Raw genomic sequence first — 18,814 nt, 5'->3', positions numbered from 1 at the left:
GGGGAGCCGCCGGGAGAGGGGAGCCGCCGGGAGAGGGGAGCCGCCGGGAGAGCCGCCCGCCCCACACCCGCAGGCGCCCCTCCGCCGCTCCGCGTTCCCACAACACCAGCGCGTATCCCAGCAGCGTTCCCACAGCGGACCCGCCTTCCTTCCCTCCCTCGCTCGCTCCTGTGGTCTCGGCCTCGGGCCTCTCGCGGTGCCGCTGCGCTCTCGGCCCGGGCGCTGGGGGGGAACCGTCGCGGCGATGGGCGGCACCGAGAGCGGCCACGCGCTCGCGGGCTGAAATAGACAGCGRTTGACGCCTTCCTGCATTAGAAAGTAATGCTAAGAAATGGTGTCACCAGCAATTTTTGTCCCCGTCTTCAGAGCATCTAACATGAAACCTTTTGAAATAAAGCGTACGCCACCACAGGCTGAAACTGTGAACTAAAGTAGAGTAAAATGMCTATAAACATTTGGCTCGTATCTGCCCGTACAGGAAGAAATCATAGGTGAGGGCACCTAAACCTTCAGAAAGAAAAGAAAGAAAAAGAGAAAACAAAAGTCAACCATTTGAATTAATTTTTAAATTTACTGAAAGGAATTAAATCAAGGAATTGATTTAAAAAAAAAAAAGCGTGTAGATTTGGGCAATGGTCACATATCACTTCACTAAGCTTTCTAACTTTTCTTAAATTGTAATCCAATAAAGAATGATCAATACTGAAATCTGGAAACTAAAGAATAGATATTCATCATCCCAGTTGTTACCCAACAAGACTTAACGATGTCTTGGTACTTCATAAATAGAAAACAGTGGCGAATTGCTGGTAGCTTTTGTTAAAGTTTTTGCCACTAAAGCCACCTGTCTGTACAAATAAAGAGATTAAAGTAGTCATGTTAACCGACATAGTAAAAATTTTCGACATAGAACATCTGTAAATGAGCGAAAGAAAATGTGCCGGGAAGATTACATCACAGTCTAGTTGCCTTTCATAGTTTTTTTTTTTTATTTTCCTTGAATAGAGGAGGTACTAGATAACACACCCAATTCCAGCCCTCCTACAGGTAAGGTTAGTCTAGAGAAAATGAGAAATACTACAGACCAAATACTCTCTAATGAGAATAGTATAAATGTCAAAGGAACTATTGGTTTGCTCCATATGCTTTTTTATTATAATTACTTATATATATAATATATAATTATTTATAATGATATAATTACCTATATAATTTTACTTATATGATACTTATTATAGTTTCTTTCATGCTCTGGTTTGCAGGTTCAAATATCTCATTTCACGTGTTATGCATTTGTCCTCAGAGGGCCTTGCTGTAGTGTGKTTTTTCAGCATGTAAGAGAGTATAAAGATGGTTTTCCATAACATTTTCTCACCTGTTGCTCCTTTCTTTCTGCTCTGTGCTAAGGGAACTTAAGGCAAACTCCATTATTTGTACTGTGGGTGCTGTCCCTTCTCATTAAGTACCGTGGGATCCATATATGACCCTCAGGAGACTAGACATATACATTCCATTTATTCCCAAGCTGCATACTAATGTAGAGCTGTGAATTCACATCAAGACCAATGAGGGGGAGAAACAAAATTTCTAGGTGCAAAGAGATTTAGACTGGAAGTATCATCTATAGACATGATGTGTCTCATTATTTTTGTTTCAAAACTGATCATGAATATATTACTTGTATTATTAATCAGCTTCCGTTATCAATTCTCTGATAAGAGCTTAAATAAATCTGTTCTGATTAAAGTTTTTAGTATTTGTTCCTCGAAGGCACTTATAACCAAATCACTGAAGCAGTTAATCTACTGAGGAGTGGGTATATTTTATATAGAACAAAAGACATCAAATGATAAGTATCCAATGACACAATGCCTCTGTTGTTTGTGCTGTCATTACTTGCAAAAAAAAAAAAAAAAAAAAAAAAAAAAAAAAGGCTTAATGTATCTCTTCTCTATCTCAGCATCTGATGAAAATCTAGTACATGTTGAACATAGCAATGGAGCTGGATCAGAACAAAGGCCTAGCCAGTGAGCTAGAGATAGAAATGAGCAGTAGAAGGCTAACAAAGAGTTTAGAACACGCTATTGCGGTATTTCTGCAGTAAAGAATCACCGAGGCTTCCGACAGCTCAAAACCAGCAACCGGGTCCAGGCTCTCTTACAGTATCTGCATTTTTAATAATCTTGGATGTGCTTTCTCTCAAATTTGCTTTATTTGACTCCTTGAATACATGCAAACTTTTCAATCTATATTATATTGTGTCCGTCAGATTCAGAAAAGAGACCTCACAAAAAATACTGTCAAACATATTTTTAATAAAAAAGTACAAGTCTAAAAACCAACTAACCCAGGACTTGCCTGTGTGGGGTTTTAACCAAGTTGTGGTATTTGTCTGAGAAAAATTTTCATGATGTCAAAATTAAGAATCTTCTCCCATCTGGCCCACCGTGTGGAAATGCTTGTGATATAAAGTCTAGAATTAGTGCAACTCTGTGTTTTTACCTAGGCAGCTCTGCAGACCAAGTTATGTATTCGTAATGCAAAGCAATGTTTACTTAGTGACTTAACTGATATCATTAAAAGATAGCAGAATAGGATAGCTCATGTTGAATGTAGACACAATTGCTCTTAACGCAATCAATATGCCATAATATGAACTCATTAATATTAGATAATTTCTAGTAACTTTTAACGTATAGTTCCCTACAGTTACCTGAAATAAACTCTTTTAAGCATGCTGTYATAGAAGAGCGTCTCCCCGCCCCGCCCCCGCCGCCGCGCACGCGCCGTGGCTCCGGCCTTCCCTCAGCGTGGCTCGGGGCGATGCGCTCTTGTGGGGCGCTGCCGGTGCTGCTGCCGGTGCTGCTGCCGATGGTGCTGCTGCCGATGGTGCTGCCGATGGTGCTGCCGGCGGTGCTGCCGGCGGTGCTGCCGATGGTGCTGCTGCCGTCGCTGTCCGCCCTCGGCCCCGCGGGCCCGTCCCGTCCCTCCGGCGGCAGCAGCAGGTGGGCAGGGGATGGGTTTGTGCCGCTGCTGGCGCCAGCCCGGGCCGAGGCGGGCCAGGAGACAGGGCTGGCGCCGGCAGCGCTCCGGGCCCCGGCGGGAACCGCTGCTCGGCCGACGGGGTTTCGCTGCGGTGTTGCCGCCTCCCTGGGCACAGAGACAGCTTAGCGCCGCTTTGGGGACTGGGAAAGGCTTCMCGGGGCCGACGACACAGTGGGTGAGATTAAGCGAGGCTTGTTTATGCCGATGAAACGGCTGGCGGTGGCAACTGGGAAGTCTGGGTTTAAGAAAAAAGAACTTCGGTGTGCTATGGGGAAACGGTCAAGCAAATACAGACTGCGAGATGCTGTCAGTGAGGAGCACAGTCTCAGCTATTAGAGTGTAAAATCTGCCTTTGAAGATTGGCTTTGGGATGAGGACCGAGAGGAGTATAACATGTAGGCGCTGATTTTTTTTTTCTTTTTTCACTTTTTCTTCCAGAGAATTTCAGAGTGATTTCTAACTACACTAATAGGGTATTTACAAAATTACTGCAATGACAAGAGAGGCTTTCTGTAATTGATTATCAATGCAGATTGTACAATAGCTCATCTAAACTGATGAATAATAATACCGTGTCATATTGCTGGCATTATATAATGTAAAATACAGAATTATGCGAATGTAGTCCATTTTACAGTTTGCTGGGTGTGGGGGGGCTTATCTTTACAGGTCTGTGAGTCAAGCATGTGTGAAAAAGTCACTCATTTTCAGAAGTAACACCCCTTATCCTACAGACATCATTTCTGATCCCGGTGGACGTGATTTGCTGTTCTGTGTGCGGCTGGATGACCGTAAGTAATCTTCCTTTTCACACATTTTGTTGATAGATTGCCTCTGCTTAAGGAATATTTTTTGAGCTTCATGTTATAATTGTGCTAATTATTTTGGCTGTTAGAGTTCCAGAGAGACCATAGTGAATCAGGGCTTGATCACCAAAGACGAAACAAAAAAAAAAGATTTTTGTACTCTGTTTAAGGGTAGGGTCTCTGGCTGAGCACAAATCAGTTTAAAATCTATCAATTGCTTATGTATCTGAGACACCTTACATGGTTTGCTGCACAAAAAGCAGCAGATAAGGGTTGATGTTTGAAGCATCCCTCTATGATAGTTTTCAGAAAGCGTTTCCTTACTGTGTCTTGGATTCTTTGTTATATCATCATTTCTTCTCTGCTGGCGATGATTTTTTTYACCTGTTATCATATATCCTTGTAGGATATGCCACTCTTTTCTCTTTCTGCTTTCCACGTTGTATTTCATTTGTGTGATTCAATGTCCAGTTCCTGGCATTCAGTGCAATTGCTGTGGTCTCACATTTGAACATGTACCATTTACTCTTTTGAGTTATTTGTCTGGGAGTTATGACCCACAGTTCCATCTGCTTCTGACCTAATTCTTTCAGTATTTTAGGTTGGAAGGGGCTCAGGAGGTTAACAGGTACAACAGCTAGTCAAAACAAGGTTAGCTTTTTATTATCTTGTCCTGCCTGCTTTCAGGTCTTTACGGATGTTGCCTGAGTGTTTTGCGTACAGGGAAGAACAAAGATATTATGAGAGCCTCATAACATGTAGTATAATAGGTAGTAGCCCTAGAACTTTACCCATTCCAGTTTTCAGTAGGTCTCACAGTAAAAATTAATTTAGATGAGGGTTTAACCATGGCTTAAAGTGCTGTCAGGCTCCTGGTCATTTTAGCTTGTCACTTGTAATCTAATTTTATGGTTTTCCCATACCATGCTATTGAATACCTCCAGGTCGGGAGGGCATCACTGTGGAATACCAATAGCAAGTCTGGTTTTTTAGGATGCCTTTTGCCTATTTATACTTACCTTGAGTGTTATCAACCTTAATTATTTTGAATCCATTTAATGTTGCTTTTAGTGAACTCAAAAATGGGTAGTGCTTTCTAATTAAAATGTCATGCACGTCTAATTTGGCATCTCATGGAAATTACAGCACATATTAAGATACCTGTCAAGTAGTTTTGATGCTTTTTGGAAAGTCACTTTGTGTATTCATATCTCTTTTCTGTGCACCATACAAATTAGTTCTTATAGTATCATCCTGTTTGTAGATGATATTAGCCTATTAGAAATGTTACTGTGGATTAATTAAGCACCAGCTGGCTTGTAATTACTGAAGTTACTCCTTTTAAAAATATTGGTGCAATGTTTACTTTTATCTTTTCTAGTGACGTAATATAGGTGGATTTCTTTTTTTCTCTTTTCAAACTCTAGCAAAACTGAACTATTTTCAACAGCCACAGGATATCAAAGAATCTGATTTTGTGAAGTTCTTAGAGAAGTATGGCAGACATTCTTTCTTAGCACCATTGCAAGTCCAGCCTTCGTTCTCCGCTTTTTACCGTGTGAGTTGAAAGAAAATAGCAATGTATTTGCACGTACACTTTTACTAAAACTGTCTGTAATGATATTTAATAGCAGTAGATGGAAAAATTCTTATTTTGTACCTAGAAGCCATATTATCATAGAGTCATAGCATATCCTGAGTTCGGTGGGACCTGCAAGGATAATCAAGTCCGACCGCTGGCCTTGCACAGGATGCCCCAACAATTCCACCCTCCAAACAGCATTGTCCAAATGCTTCTTCGGCTCTGTCAGCTATGACCATTCCCCGAGGAGCCCGTTCAGTGCCTGACCACCCTCTGGGAGAAAAGCCTTTGCCTGATATCCGGTCTAAGCCCTGACACACTTCCAGTGATTTCCTCGGGTCCCGTCTTGGTCACAGAGAGCAGAGATAAGCATCTGCCCCTCTGCTGTCCCTCAGGAGGAAGCTGCAGAGTGCAATGAAGTCTCCCCTTGGTCTTCTCTAGCCTGAACAAGCTAAGTGACTTCAGGCATTCCTTGTACCGTTTCCCCTGGAGACTCTTCACCATCTTTGTAACCCTCTTTTGGATGCTCTTCAGTGGCTTTATGTCATATGTTGTGGCACCCAAAAGTACCCTCGGGGCTCAAGGGGAGGCCATACAAGTGTGCAGAGCAAAGTGGAACAACAGCCTCCGTCTAGTAGGCACAGATGGCCCTGGGACACAGATGACCCTCCCGGTTACCAGAGCACCTTATCGAACTGTTAGTCTCTCAGTAATTTTCATTCCTTAGCATATAAAAAGTTCCTGGTCAGTTTCCTTGTATTTAAGAGGTTGGACAACCTTTTAGACAAAACTGTATGTGCACAAAGAAATATAGATTTGTCTCTTGCCCTTGACTTTAGTATATCCACTTTGTGATTTCCCCAAACTGTCTTTTCAGGCCGGTGATCCAATCCTCATCTACTTTGAGTCATCATCTGTATTGAGCATGCTTAGACAGCCGGTGAAAATGGGAGCCAGTGGACTTTGCGTCGATGGAAATCCTGCTGGTTAGTAAAGSGGGAAGAATATCTTAGGGTGATTTGCTTCTGTTTTATCTGTTGTCATGTCTTAACTCACCCAGGCTTCCTGGACAGTAAAAGCACAAGCTGTATTCGGATTTTTGCTGACTTGAGCAAGAGCTGCGTGACTGACCCCGTCTTAGATGCTGCTTCTTACTACCGTGGCTTCACTGTGCTAAAGGTGCATTTCATATTCCTTGCTTTTGTTCAAAATCTTAGTTGTTTGACTTTGCATTGCCTTCTACCGAGACTTCAGCTAACTGTTAAACTAAAGAACATTTGGTATATCATCCCTGATCTCCCAATAGTTGAGACTTTCTTGCTGGGAAGCCTGTTAAAATGTAATGATTGGAAAGCAATGCTGGGAAGCATTGTTAAAATGTAATGATTGCTTATAATCCTTCAATTCAAACTGCTTTCCAGTAAATTTCAGTTGTTATCAAATTCTTATTGTATTTAACAGGTATTTCATTGGTACTTCATATTCTATTGGTTTATCTGAAACTTTCTCAGATTTTGAACAGACCATTCATCGAAGTGTTCTTATCTGTTCCATCAGCTTGATCGACCAAGCAGTATATGTTCTCAGTAAAGAATTGGGATTTTTTTTTTTTTTACATAAAAGTGTTATCTCTAAAATCATTCTGAAGGTCCCATATTAATATTCACTCTGTTTGCATCCATATCAATTTCTCTACTATTTATCCTGACAATAATTTCAGTTTACTGTTCTGCATTCTTCCTGCTGATCTTACGGAATGTTTATACGAAAGTGTCTGCTCTCACCTTGTAGAATTGCTCTGGTGTTCCAAAAATGAGAGATGATTCAGTTTTTTCTTAACTGGGCGCTGAAGTAATTACTTGATTGCAGAAGAAGGAGTTTCCGGAGTGGATCAGAGATGTGATACTTAAAAGTATCTGCATTCTGTAGGACATTAGCAGGGCCAAACTTAAATTTGTCTTTTGATGCTTTAAAATGCCTTTTGTGGATTATGTTTGATCTATAGATTACAAAATGATATCAATTTACACATCTGGAATAAACGAAGTAATTTTGTCAATATAATGTGCAGGCTCTTTTGTGATGGTTTTATGGCTTTAGTCACTTGCAAACAGAGCAATTCACTTAGCTTTTTATTGGTATTGTAAAATGGTTTGTTTATTTTCCCCAGGTTCCAGTTAATGACATAGTTGTGCAGTCCATGAAGGTCAGTCTCTGAGCCAATGTAAAGAATTCCTGCTTCTGAGGGGAAAATGGGATTGTGCTGTCTGAGGCAAGATTTTTCCTGACAGAAGTATGACATGGAAAAAAAAAGGATATAAGTAAGAGTGTATTTTTAAGTTAATGGGCATGAATAGATAAGACTAAAGTCAGGGAGGTAGTTTATTTTCTTGGAAAAAGATTGGGGATTTGGAGCAGGATGATGTGCTCCTAAACCACAACTACAGCATGGAGGTAAATCTGACTYGGATGGCGAACAGGTGAAAAAGAGTAAAAAATACACACGCCCTTTAAACAATTACTAATTGTTAATATGCTTACTCTATCCAGGTAAATATCACTGCAGTCTCACCACCTGGAGCTCCCCACATGAAAGACAATATATGCACTAATGTTGTCTCTGAGGTACGTGTMTCTTCTTTCCTCTTATAGCAGCTTAATACGAGCGTAAAGTCATTGCCCTATTACCCTACTCCATCTACAGTTCCCTAAATTGGACTTTCAGGTGATCTATGAGATAGAATACAGTGGCACAAGTGGGATTCAGAGTGTTTCTGTCCGGTTCAAAGTGAGCAACATCTCTGGGAACTCCACATCCTCTCTGCAGCAGCACTTCACCATGCACTTCTGGGTCAGTATACCCATCCTYCCAGGAATTTTACCAAACTTGTTGTCTATAGTTGGTGACTCATTTTTGTACAGATGTGACCTGAAAAGATTGGAGCCGTTTCACTGTGGTATATTAGTAACAGAACTCCGGGATGCAGATGGTGGTTGAAGGCAGGAGGGGAGGCATTTCTGGTCTCAAGTAAACCACACTAGTAGAAAGTGTAAGGCTCAGCACAAACTTGCAGTCTTGAATTGCACGAATTTCAAGGAGCTGATTATTTTCATATGACTATTTTTGCTCTTGGTTTGGTTTGAAGTTTTTTGTTTGTTTGGGGTTTTGGGGAAGGTGGGATTTCTTTGTTGGTTTTTTTTTTTTTGCTGTGGGTTTATTTTTTGGCTTTGATTTTGGTTTGTTTTTTGGGATTTGGTTTGAGGTTTCGTTGGTTTTGGTTTTTTGGGGTTTTTTTTGTGCATTTTTTTGTTTGTTCATTTTGTTTTGGTTTCCTTTTTTTCCTGTTGGGGTAGAAGGGAATAGGAAGAGATAACTCACCAGCATGGCTTTGTGAAGGAAAGGGTTGAAGCTAGTACTGTATCTGACGTGTTCTATCTTCATGAGCAAAGCTGCTAAATTTATTCTGGCTACTTAACTCTGCACGTGCAGCAGCATTTACTTTGGAGAGGGGTAGAAATCCGGGAAATACTAATGTGTGTTATGTTCACATAAATCATGTCCCATAGAGGCAATGTAAATTTGGAGAAGTTGGGACCTCAGGGGTTGGTAAGTGTGCAGTGCAACCTTGTTGAAGTTACCCTCACAAACTCTTGCCGAACAGCCGTTTAGAATTGGAATATGCCACTAAGAATCAGGGTCAAAGCAGGGTTTGTTCTGCAGTTCTGTAGAACTGCCCAAACCGATCTGTTCACTTCTTCAGAGACAAATGTTGAGCAGTGGGAATTCATTGTATTGAGAGCTTTCCTTGTAGTATCCATATTTCAGGGTACTGACATTTAGTGTTTTACCTCCTGGGACCGCAAGTTAAATTGGTCAAGGTCAAAGAGGCCTTGGAAACAAATAATGGGAGTTTAAGTAGTGTATAATAGTTTAAAAAAAAAACAACCAAAAAACCAAAACCTTTGAGAATGTGCATTTGATCTAGTATGTTCATCTTCTTCTATTTCTTCCCTTCGCATCTTTGTAGACCAGGAGTCTTTCTCATAGGTTGCCTAGAAGTGGAAACCCTGGCTATATCACTGGAGCACCACTGTTGATTGCAAACAGCGGTGCCATGCAGCATGTATCCTTTTTCTGCTATGAGGTTTTTTTTTCTGTATTTTTTTGTTTCTGGTACTCCATTGTCTGGACTTTTACAGTCCCCTGAAAGGGATAAGGAGGAATATGGAGTGAGTGGATTGTTAAATATGAGTGTTGTGTGTTGTCTATATATACTTTTGTTTGGCTTCTTGATGTGCAGTGTGGCAGATGAGCATACTATGGAGTGAAAGTGATGGAAGTTGCTCACAATTCTTCAGACACACGGTACAATTTGGAAGGAATATGAGAACAGGCTGCAAAATCAGGTAACAACGCTCTGCAGTCGTCCTTCCTGATGATCGGAAGCCATGGACTCAGCAAGTTTTTCCATAGTCTCTGTCTCATGTAGTGCTGTGGAGCTCAGGTCCTTCCCTGAGGTCACCGATGGGTCTCTACAGATCATTCGTATACTCCTAAGACAGCGTGAATATCGGAAAGAGGGTGGACCCGCTAGAGTAATCTGAACATTGTGAAGGTCTTCTGGGACATTTTGGGGCTGTGGTCTGGCAATATGTCTTGGGCAAGACTAGAGCTGAGGAGTGAATCTTGAAAAACAGTTGTTTTGGTGATTCCGATTGTTCTTTTGACAGGTGTCAGGTCAGGTGTGGGACCACTGATGGGGTAAGGTGGCTCAAGAGCTGTCAGTTTTCATTATCATGCATTACCCCGCCATATTTTTCTCCTTTCACCTTTCTCACTGCACTGTGTAATACCAATACTTGTTGACTCATTATAAGAGCAGAGGAAATACCTATTGCAAAGAAAGGATGTTAATAGGGRTTTGGGGTTGTTTTTTTTTTCCTGGAAATCACTTTGTAAAAGCTAWTCTTTTCTCATTTCCAGCCTATCCCCAGTACTGGAAGATGGTAAGTGTAGTTCTATGCAGCAGAAGTTATACAAGGCTTTTCAGGGGATGAACGGAGCAGAGGACCTTGCTATAACTGGCAGTGCTCATTCAACTCAGGCAGAAGAGTGGATGACCATTTTGATTCAGAAATGCAGTGTGCAGGTAATATGCATGCAAAAAGACCATCTGTAAATATTTTTTCTTTTATATCTTTATATTGTCTCAGGGAGGTGGGAGTATCTGGGCTTTCCTTGTGTAATGATCCTGTGACTCTCAGGGGTCTCAATATCTGTAAGCCCTCATTCTTACTATGGTTCATATCAAAACAAAACTAAACGAACAACCCTAAACAAAACCAAACCAAAAAAAAAAAACCAAAACCAAACAAACAAACAAAACCCAAACAAAAAACCACAAAAACCACAAACAAAACCCCATAACAACAACAACAAACCCAAAATAAATAAAAAAAAACCCCAAAACAGCAAAAAAAAAAAAACCCACCAAACCCTGACAGATTGCCCATCTCTTGTATCCTGTTCCAGGTACTGAAATGGGTAAAAACAGTTTCATACAGWATCCAGTGTTTGTATTACATAGTTTTCTGATTGCCTTTTGGAACTAATAGTAGCTGATCGCTTCCTATTGATTTTTGTTATAATGCTTTCCTTTATATTATATTATTTTCATAGGGATATTTATATCCTACTATATTAGCTAATAGGGTTAGGAGTTTGTGACACAATTGTGTTGTAATAGTTGTTAGTCTGCGAGAAGATGGTTGAGTGGAATGTGAAATCCAAGTCGTAACGCTGAGACAAATTCTAATTGGAAATGAGATGACAGTGAGATGGATATATCTCCAAAACGTGTGGTTGACCTGACCAGAAGTTACGGACTTAATGCTGAAACGATGGATTCAAGTTATGTGACCTATATTTTCCAAAACATTAGATTTTGACCATAATGGTCCTTTGTCACTTTTAAAAGCCTGTATTAAGTTGATTCAGGTACATTTTATTTTCAGGCTGTGAATTGCACTTCCTGTTCCTGTATGGTTCCTGTGACCCTGGAGATACAGATATTGTGGACTAAAGTGGGCCTCCTGTCCAACCCACAATCTCAAATACTGGGTGCACGGTACTTTTACCAGTGTCAGCCTCTCAAGGTATGGAATCAAAACCCCTCCCTCACATGCAGAGGTAATTTAATGGGGTTTGCAGRTTGTTTAAGGAAGGAATAAAATAGTCTTTAAACTAAGTAAGTTGAGTTTTATTGAATTTTAGCAGTTGTSTGGCTGCAGTGGCAGCCTTCCATAGAGGAAGGTTGTTTTATGGTCTTTTTGGTACTGTCCTCACTCAGTTGCATGACTGGAAAAGGTAACTTCTTTCCTATCCTAAAACCTAATCCTGCCGCATAAGGACTCAATCTTTAAACTTTCAGTTATAGTTCGTATAAAGTTGTAGTTACAAACATTCAGTAACTCCATGTTTATTTAGTTATCTCTTAATACCTTGATATGAAATTTGCATCGATTAATATTGCATAGATTCCACAGAATGCTGATAGTCTGTGCAAGAAGATGTTTCTGTTCCTCTAGAGCTTCTGATATCACCACCAGGTACTGGAGGAAGTGACTAATTCTGATGGCAGTATATTTGAAGAATTGGGGAAGGAGGCTGTAAGCCAGAAAGAGTGTACGTGAGGCCAGGCTGGATGGAATTCTGAATAACTGGTCTAGTTGAACTGGTCTGGATCTTTGCTCATGGCAGAGGGCTTGAGCTAGGTGACCTTTGAAGGTCCTTTCCAACCCAGACCRTTCTATGAATCYGTGATCTCAGCGGGAATGTGTCAGCTAACATGTCCACAGAGGACAATAAGTAGTCTTTTTCAGGCACATGGCCGTGGATCCCCCTTTTTTTTTTTTTTTTTTTTTTTTTTTTTTTCTTAACATCACATAGTCCTTGGGCAGCAGATATATTTCAAGATTTCAAGGCTTACACTTCTCTGTAAGGGTGTTAGGGGGAGCATCTGACACCAATCTGGGCATTTTCATGGCTGTGCGGTATGACATGAAAAATATCTACCTGATCTGTTAACAGACTTTGAACTTCAGACGCAGTCTAAATGAGGTTTTACATCACTTGTTTGAATTTGTCTCGTGGTACCTCTTTGTCCTCCCTTCTTGCAAAACAAAGGCAGAGGATAGGAAAATGTTAACCGTGTAAATCTCGTATTGCCTTGAGGCAAACTGACACCCTCATCCCATGAAAATACTTAAAAAATCAGCTGTTTCACTGCTTCATTAACAAAATTTCCATTTGAGGAACAAGACTTGCATTCCTAGTAAAAGTGCAGGGTGCAAATCCCTCAGTAAGGATTAGCTAATCCAGAAAAATGACTATCAGATTTTGTTTTGCTTGAGCAACAGATGCTAATTACTTTAGAGCTTTAAGGTTTATTCCAAAGCGAATTATAAGAAAGCAAGTTTCTGGCAGTAAAAAAACCCCATGACATTAAAATAGGTACTGACTTCATCAGTGGCAATACTCAAATTAGGATTGTTAGTGAAGATATTTTTGCACAGGAACAAGCTGCTCTATAGCCAGCAGTTAAGAATTGCAGCTACTCCTAAGCATACAAGGCTGCACATGACTTTCAAATTATGTTACTTCCCAGCTTTAGTCCACGGATTCTCTGAGAACTATCCTCTAGTTCCTTTAATTATTTTTTAGAGAAACCTTTTATTTAGAACACACTGCATCATTGGAGATTTGCCTAAGTAACTGATCAGAAAACAGAGAACCCAAAGAAGACATCCTGATTTCCACACCCATCCCAGTATCTAGCCACAGTTGTATTTGGACTTCCTGAAAATACAGGACATTTTCAAATGATGTATAGCTCTACAAGARCATGCTGGAAGTTGCTTGCAGTTGCCTTCTCTCAGCTGCTCGGAAGAGGTTGTGTATGGGTTTTTTTCCCCTGCACTAATCTCTGATTTTAAGGCAGTTTTTGAAGGTCCAGAAACTAAATCAGTCATCTTGAGGCTTCTTGTTGCCTAGGGTGACTTGGCCTATGATGTGTTTATTCATTGATAGGAGAACTTCTATCCATCAGATGTGATGGGGAAATTCTAATTGTAACTGCTCAGCAGTTAACTGTAACAGTTAATTGTAACTGCTCAGCAGCGGTAAGTTGTGACCAAGGACTGATCTGGCATGGAGAGCAAGATGCACGGTGGCTACTGATCTTTACTAGGCACTCAATTTACCTGCTAAGTATCAGTTTTCAGAAAGAGGGGTTACTCCTCTGAAAATTTAGGATACCTAACTTGTACCATCCTAAAGACATCCTGCTTGTTGGTCATCTGCAGTGAGTCCCCATTAGAAAATTGAGGAGGGATATATCTTTTGTGTTAGGACTGCTAAACTCTTTTGCTTCCCTCTTTTTTGCAGTTTCTAAACACGAGCACGGTACCCGTGACAACTGTTGTTACCTTCACTGACATGACGGATTGGCCGGAACCTCCACGAGGCCAGCCCCAAATGTACTGGAAACTCCCATTTGACATCTTTTTCCCCTTCAGAGTAGCACTGAATGTAGAAAGAAGTTACAGAGGTGATCTGGCTGGCTATTTTTTGTTGATTCTAATAATGTCTAGTATTTTCTGCTTCTGAAAATAGATGGAACCTGGAAAATAGATGGGTGTAAAGTTCATTAAATGAGTTGGTACATTCAGGATATGATCCAGATGATGGGCTTTTGTCTTCAGGTTTTTATACTGTCTCTATGATACCTATGTGCCTTCTGTTCTTGGACTGAGCCATGCAGACAGTTTCTGTCCTGTGTCTTCTTGTACCCTCTATTCTCTGTGTGTACCATTTGCGATCATTCCGGTGAAACACTTGAGACACTGGGACAAGGAGGATATTGAAATGATTAGTCCATGTTCCCAGAAACCAAGAATGCTCTCTAAACCGAGGAGTATGGAGAGAGGAGCAAAGTTCAATCAAAGCATTTCGRAGCTGCTTTCGGTTAGCTCCCTGTCAGAGAAGTGCTTGATTTTTCTATATGGAACTAACTGAACATTTAAAATACAGGAGCCCTCCCAGGTGGTCTGAATTCTTATATTATGGTGGACGTGTGCCAGTCAACCCATCCCTGTTGGATGACAACTGTGCTTTTGTGGCACTTTTTGAATCTTACTTTTCTGTGTCTTTTCAAATGCAGATATTCGATTGAGATTTTCACAGTTTAATCACTGTTTGCATTAGCAATAGTGTTGCACAAAGCAAAGTAATTGTAAATGATACATACTCTGAAATACAATTGAATGTTAGTGGTTTGTCAAAACATCTTCCTTCCTGATTTCTTTCTCCCCCATAAGAAGCGGACCTGAATATAGATTTTCCTAGATAAGAAACATTCTCTCTTGGCTCCAATTAGGGACTGAACTGAAAATGATAACTGCTAAAATTCTAGTGGCACATCAGAGAGAGTTTTGAATGGGTCAAAAATTAAAAAATTGATTATTTTAGGAAAATTTGTAGATATATTATGAGACTGAAGCTTGCTGCAATACCTTACCTCTGACTCTCGGACCAAGATAGAAGTTTATTGGTTTTGAAGTTAAAGTTGTTTTGATTATCATGTCCCATGCCCCATACCATAACACAAAATTGGCTCAATTGTTCCAGGAAGCTGTTGGATGAAAATACAGGTTATTAGCAAATGATTTATTATTCATCTTAAATTCTTCAGATGATGGAAAAATCTGCTCCATGTCATGCCAAGTACTCCAACGGAATCAATATTAAGCGGCAGCAATGTCAGAGCCTACTTTTAATAAAATGTATTTGTGGCTTTTGTACCTATATTGCGCATTGCAATTTTGTTGCTCCTCCTCATTACAAACTTAGAGTGCCAAAATAAACTAGAAAACTTTAATCAGGGTATCAAAGGAGATAATGTGAATAAAACCAAACTACAGCCTGCCTAAAAGCTTCTGTGGTAACATCACATTTACCTTTGATTGTTTGCATGGTTTATTAGCTGGGAGCTAATTCCATGCATCTGTCTACTGTTTCCATAGATTCTTATTCTGGGGCAGCCCAGCTGAGCAGGTGCGAACATTCAGAACCAAGTGCATGCCAGTATTTCATAGGATTGTATTGTTACATAGTATAGCAAGAAGCTTTTATTTTTAGATGTGGCTTTTCAGTTGTGCCTGTAATGGCTTTGAAAATCAGAACACATTTGTAGCGTGTCCCGTGTCCTCTCACGTCCCTAATTTGTGGAATCCAGGAAATCAATTTAGAGATGACAGTAACTGGATTACAAAGGGTAGCTGCAGAAACTTCCCAARTTCCACGTTGCCAAATGTGTCGGGATGTAGTTTTAGATTTCAAAGCATGAGAAGTTGTAGAAACCGCGGGCGGGGCAGGGCTGGAAGTGACGTGTCTCGGCAGGGGCTGAGGCGGCGGGTGGGGGGCTGCGCCGTGCATCGTGCCGAGCCGAGCCGAGCCGAGCCAAGCCGAGCTGCGCCGTGCATCGTGCCGAGCCGAGCCGAGCCGAGCCGAGCCGAGCCGCGCCGAGCCGAGCCGAGCCGCGCCGAGCCGAGCCGAGCCGAGCCGAGCCGAGCCGAGCCGAGCCGAGCCGAGCCGAGCCGAGCCGAGCCGAGCCGAGCCGAGCCGAGCCGAGCCGAGCCGAGCCGAGCCGAGCCGAGCCGAGCCGAGCCGAGCCGAGCCGAGCAGCCTCGGCCGTGCCGGTGCGGGGAAGTGGGTTGGGCTGCGGGCGTGGAGTTGTGCTCGGCCTGGCCGGACTGAGGGCGCAGAGGGAGCACGGGGGTCTCTTCGCGGAGGGGCGGCCTAGTGCTGGTTTGTGCCCGCCGTCCTTCGGTGCTGCCCGTTCCCCTCCCGCGTGGAGAACCGGGAGCGCCGCTGTGTCGCTCGTGACAGAAAGCTGAGGGCTTTGGAGTGAAGCCCTCAGGTTGAGCTCAGCCTTAGAACTGCTGGTGCGCACCCGCACAGCGCCGGTCTCTCGGAGTCCGCGGGCTTTCGAGAGCCGTACCTGTCCGGGGTGACTTTTGCTGCGGGGAGCTAGCGGCAGSGTGAAATCCCGATTTGATCCCGTGCGAGCCCCAAACGAACTGGTAAAAGCTTCACGGGCCTCCCCCATCTGAGCTCTGAGAGCAGAGCTGTTGCTCCTCTTGAGGTTTTTTTTTCCTTGCTAGTTTCTTGTGCCTACTTACAAGATTTCTCCATGCCCTAAGAAAATATTTAAGCCGTGCTGACACCTGCGTGACAGCTAACAGTCATTACCTACATTYTGACCCGACTTGGTGATAAGCCTATGTTCTTCACATACTGTTTCTTCACAGCAGACAGAGCAGGATCAGATTAGAGGGTTTTTTTTTTTTTTTAAGTAACCTGATGGCCCTCTGAAAAAAGTAATAAAACTCTGGATAATGTAGACTTAATAAGCAAAGCTTACGTGGTTTACCAAAATCGTTTGACAACTGTCTCTGTACTATGAAGTCAAGAAGAGGGGTTTTTTTAATGAAAAATAACTCAAATGCTTCCATAAATGCTTTTACCTCTGCTGACTCTGTACCCTGAAACTGATGGATACCTGGAAGTTTCTTTTTTCTTCCCAGGTTTGCTCTTCAGGATACTGAGAAGAAATTTACAAAGGGCTTCTACCCTGTTCCACAGTAAAGTATTAGTGTTTAGTCACTTTAGAAACTATGTTACCTTCTCCATATTTGCGTCAGTGAATATTTTTTGTTGTGTGAAGTGCTTTGCCGATTTTTTTTTGCTGTATTTCCTTGCTCTTCTAAGCTACTGTTTTGTCAGGATTGTTATGCAAATCGTTTAATAGCAAAGTAAACATCTTTCAGGCTTAGCTTCAGCTGCTCTTATTGCATGTTATGTTTCTAGGATTATAAAAGCAATGGTATTTTAATGCTTTTCTGCTGCATCCAGGAAAGAAAACATCTGAGAGTCACTGGGCATGATACTCTGAATTCTCAGTTCAAGATGTATCGAGGAAAAAAAAGACAAATAGAATGGGAGAAATTTCCACTTAAGAAATGGAATGCAGAATAAAATAGCTTATTAAGCCAGTGTATTAATCCTTGCATTTTCCAAATGTCAGCGCTCAGTGCAGTTCCGCACTCTCCCTTGGCTAGCATGCGCTACTCTGGGCTAATCACGGAGGTGGAGGAAGAGCAATGGAGATGATCATATATATGTACAAAATAGCCTTGGTATAAGGAAAGCAAGAGCATCCTGTGCTGATGTATTAGAGTCAGTGTAGTCCGAGTTGCTGTGCTTCTTTCTTGCTGCTGCTAATAGTCACCTGTATAGACAGGTGGATCAGCTGGCCTCTGACCAGAATATTACCATCATCAAGCTGTCTTGCTTGGGGATAGGAATCGCAGCTTTAAGCAGGAGTGGCAGTACAGGTGCACTTTGTTGCTAGAATTATTCAGGGGTAACTTGAGCATGACATCGGATGGAGGAATGAGGTGGTAGGTGCACCACAAGTTTGTAAAGTCATCAGCTGTATGAAGGGGAATAACCGGAGTCTCCACAAAGCTGGAGAGTATTTGAGTCATTTTGATTGCTTTCTTGTCCTGCCTGGGTACTTTATCTGGGCATCTGACAGACTGCTGTTCTACCTATGAGTTTTGTTATATTTTATTTGTTTTCCTGAATGGTATTTGGCAATTATACAGCCTTCATTTGATGGATGTAGGGAAACTGGATCAGAGTTGAGATGCTAGTTGGCTCATCTTTAACAGCTGGTGGGGCCTGATATTTTGCTGCTCAGTGGTCAAAACAGGTGGTAGAAGAAAGAAGCAAGATTTGATTGAGGCCAGAGTAGAGATGTTTGGAGAAAGGAAATTCTTGAAAGATGCCAATTCATCCTATCTTGAGATTTATTATTGAGGACTTTGCTTGATTAAATTAACCTGTCCTTATGTTCCTCTTCTAGGAAGCTTGATTAAAGTATCTATTCTGTGATTTTTTTTTTCCTTTTTTTTTTTTTTTTTCTAAATTAGGTGGGGAATAAAGTATTTGCACAGAGATGTGCTTGTGTTTCTTGCAGTAAAGTCTAGGATGCAGCTAGGTGGACTGTAGCCTGTGTGCCTACACATATGGTTATTACCATCTGGATAGTTCCATGTTTTTTCTTGAAGATGAAACTCTCTTCAGGATTACTCAAGTTTCACTACCTTGAATTGTCTGAAACCACAGATTTACATTGCTCACTTCTTACTATGCTTGTGAAGTGCAATGAGGTTAATACTGCTGACGGTGTAGGAAATCTAGGATTCCTGTACAGTAACAAGGATCCTTCCATACAAACTACTGTTTTCATGTGGC

At 41.6% G+C, this 18,814-nt stretch overlaps 1 protein-coding gene across 4 annotated transcripts; it reads left to right on the top strand.

The window, feature by feature from the left end:
• The first annotated feature begins 2,775 nt into the window (after positions 1-2,775).
• TCTN3 (tectonic family member 3) lies at positions 2,776-15,433 on the top strand. Of its 4 annotated transcripts, none has more exons than XM_057384099.1 (13): positions 2,776-3,005; positions 3,715-3,836; positions 5,279-5,409; positions 6,311-6,419; positions 6,494-6,612; positions 7,604-7,639; positions 7,984-8,058; positions 8,159-8,284; positions 9,462-9,557; positions 9,743-9,840; positions 10,418-10,583; positions 11,449-11,589; positions 13,880-15,433. In XM_057384099.1, the coding sequence occupies exons 1-13, from the start codon at positions 2,824-2,826 to the stop codon at positions 14,099-14,101; spliced, it is 1,623 nt and encodes a 540-aa protein (XP_057240082.1). In that variant the 5' UTR covers positions 2,776-2,823; the 3' UTR covers positions 14,102-15,433. The 4 variants fall into 4 exon arrangements, with proteins under 4 accessions (XP_057240082.1, XP_057240085.1, XP_057240083.1 ...); XM_057384102.1 differs by having other exon boundaries at positions 2,923-3,005; positions 3,780-3,836; positions 13,880-15,430; XM_057384100.1 differs by lacking the exon at positions 2,776-3,005 and adding an exon at positions 3,025-3,440 and having other exon boundaries at positions 13,880-15,431.
• The last annotated feature ends 3,381 nt before the right edge of the window (positions 15,434-18,814 follow it).

Source organism: Malurus melanocephalus, unplaced genomic scaffold (genome assembly GCF_030028575.1).
Source record: "Malurus melanocephalus ecotype Western Australia unplaced genomic scaffold, MMel_1.1 scaffold_686, whole genome shotgun sequence".
NCBI lineage: Eukaryota > Metazoa > Chordata > Aves > Passeriformes > Maluridae > Malurus > Malurus melanocephalus.
Note: the sequence above shows the minus strand (reverse complement) of the source record. Positions and strands in the feature narration are given on the sequence as shown.

Bases quoted from the DNA above. Each gene is read 5' to 3' on its own strand.
- TCTN3 (XM_057384099.1), top strand. From the start codon at position 2,824: ATGCGCTCTTGTGGGGCGCTGCCGGTGCTGCTGCCGGTGCTGCTGCCG. The intron at 6,613-7,603 runs GTGCATTTCATA...TATTTTCCCCAG, and splicing joins GTGGCTTCACTGTGCTAAAG to GTTCCAGTTAATGACATAGT. The intron at 9,841-10,417 runs GTAACAACGCTC...TCTCATTTCCAG, and splicing joins AGAACAGGCTGCAAAATCAG to CCTATCCCCAGTACTGGAAG.